Source organism: Echinops telfairi, unplaced genomic scaffold, assembly GCF_000313985.2.
Source record: "Echinops telfairi isolate 266 unplaced genomic scaffold, ASM31398v2 ScPeMD7_5592;HRSCAF=6446, whole genome shotgun sequence".
NCBI lineage: Eukaryota > Metazoa > Chordata > Mammalia > Afrosoricida > Tenrecidae > Echinops > Echinops telfairi.
This window is the reverse complement of record NW_022109491.1, coordinates 10,717,711-10,719,655: the sequence shown is the minus strand read 5'-3', so window position 1 is coordinate 10,719,655 and position 1,945 is coordinate 10,717,711. Positions and strand designations below refer to the sequence as shown.

Genomic DNA, 1,945 nt, shown 5'->3' with positions numbered 1-1,945 from the left:
GGAGATAAATCTGGATGTGGGCACGCGGGTGGGTGGGTGGGTGGATGGATGAGGCGGCTGGGACGCAGCGCCTGTGCTAGGGGATTTCGCTGGAAAGAGAGCAAAACTGAACTGGGAAACCCTTTTCCTTGAAATGCCTCTCGGCCCCTCCTGGCCAGACCGCGGCCGTGGCCTTCCTGTTTCTCGGCGCTAGGGGAACTTCTTCCAAGCCTCTCCATCCGCCGCGGGCCGCTTTCGGTTCTGCCGGGATTCCCGGAGGAGGCTGGAGGGACCCAAGAAGGTCCCCAGCATCTGCGAGGAACTCTGTCCAGGGCGAGGAGAAAGGGCCGGGTCTCGGCCGCCTCTCCAGTGCGTCCCCAACTCCAGGCACAGGGAAACTTGCGGGAATGTCCTGGGGAAAATCCCTGGGGACGGGGCGGGGCAGGGGCACCCCCAAGCCACCCCGGCCGAGATTGGTCCCCCGGGCACCGCCCCCTTTCTGGGCGGGGCCACAGCCGGGCGCGGGGTAACTACAGGCACCCCAGGACGCCCAGTCTTGTGCCGCGGGCTCGCACTGCAGCATGGCTCGGCTTCTTCTGCACACCCTGCTCTGGGGCTGCTGGCTGACTACCGTGAGTTCCGTTTCTGCCCTGGCCTGCCCCGGGAATTGGGGATTTCTGAGCGGGACATGGGGAGGAGAGGGAAGCCAGGCCCTTGGGGAGGATACCTTCCTGGCTGGTTTCCAGGAGACAGGAGGGTGGACGCTGGCTGAGTGGGGTGGGTCTCCTGTCTCCGTCCCCGCGGCGGCCCCAGGTGGCCCACCGAGGGTCTGCAGGGGGTGGGCGTGCAGGTACGGGTGAGCCTAGATGGCGTGGACAGGGTCCCTGCGAAGGCTGGAGGGTGGGCTCGCCTCCGGGCAGTGTCCGAGCGCCGGAAGGGAAGGGCAGGCAGCCTTGAGAAGGGGGCGGATCAAGCGGCTTCCTGCCCCTTTCTGCTACCCCTCGCCCCCTGTGGGCAGATCCTCGTCTCTGCAGCCCCAGCTGCCTTCATGCGGGCCATCTGTAGGTACCAGGTGTGGGGGCAGATTCCAGACCTGGAAGGGCTGGCATTGCCCACTCCCCTCCCCCACGCAGGGGCTGGGATGTACAGTTCAGGGGACCCAAGATCGGGACAGTGGGGGGTTTCTCTAGGTACCCAGAAGGGCGCAGAAGCAACCAAGCGAGTCTCCGGGATTTTTCAGAGCCCTGCGCTTGACTCATTTTTAATTTAAATTATTTTTGTAGTTCCTCATTCTGGAGGTTGGGAATCCCCCAAGTACCTGGCCCTTTCCTCCTGCTCCTCTGGGCCCCCCCCTCCGCCCCCAATTGGGGTGGTGATGCTGTCAGATTCCTGGTGGCATGGTGGGTCATGCACTGAGCTGCTAATCACCAGGTTGGCAGTTCAAACCCACCAGCCACTCCATGGGAGAAAGATGAGGCTTTTTACTCCTGTAAAGAGTTAAAGTCTCGGAAATCCAAAGGGGCAGTTCTACTCTGCCCTATAGGGGCGACACGAGTTGGGGTTGACTCATGATGCCAAATGTGGTTTTGGTTTTGGTGGTGTGGATTCGTGAGGTCCGCTGAATGGCCCATGGTGTGTGTGTGTGGGGGGAGGGTCAGGAGCAAGGGGAAGCCTGGGCCCCGGCTTTCATTTTCACTCTGAGCCCTGGGTCTTAGGGGAAAGGCAGGCACCAGGAGAGTGTGGGACTGGAGAGGGCAGGTTTGAGGGCCCTCTGCACGGTGGGGTGGAGCAGGATTCCACAGGGTTGTCTGGGCTTCTCAAGAGCCCCCATAACCCACCCTCACCCCCGTTAACCCACCCTCACCCCCGTTTGGGCTCCAGATAGAGGCTGTGTCTATACAACCGGGTGTAAGAAGCCTCATCTGTCGGAGGTCTGGAACTGCTGACCTTGGGGTTAGCAGCCTCA

General features: G+C 62.2%; 1 protein-coding gene across 1 annotated transcript in view; it reads left to right on the top strand.

Annotated features, from left to right (window-relative positions):
- The first annotated feature begins 544 nt into the window (after positions 1-544).
- The window catches only part of CD40 (CD40 molecule), a 12,311-nt gene continuing 10,910 nt past the window's right edge, over positions 545-1,945 (top strand). The window contains exon 1 of the mRNA XM_045295487.1: positions 545-611. Within this exon, the coding sequence (XP_045151422.1) occupies positions 561-611 (51 nt within the window). The 5' untranslated portion in view covers positions 545-560. The remainder of the gene's footprint in view (positions 612-1,945) is intronic.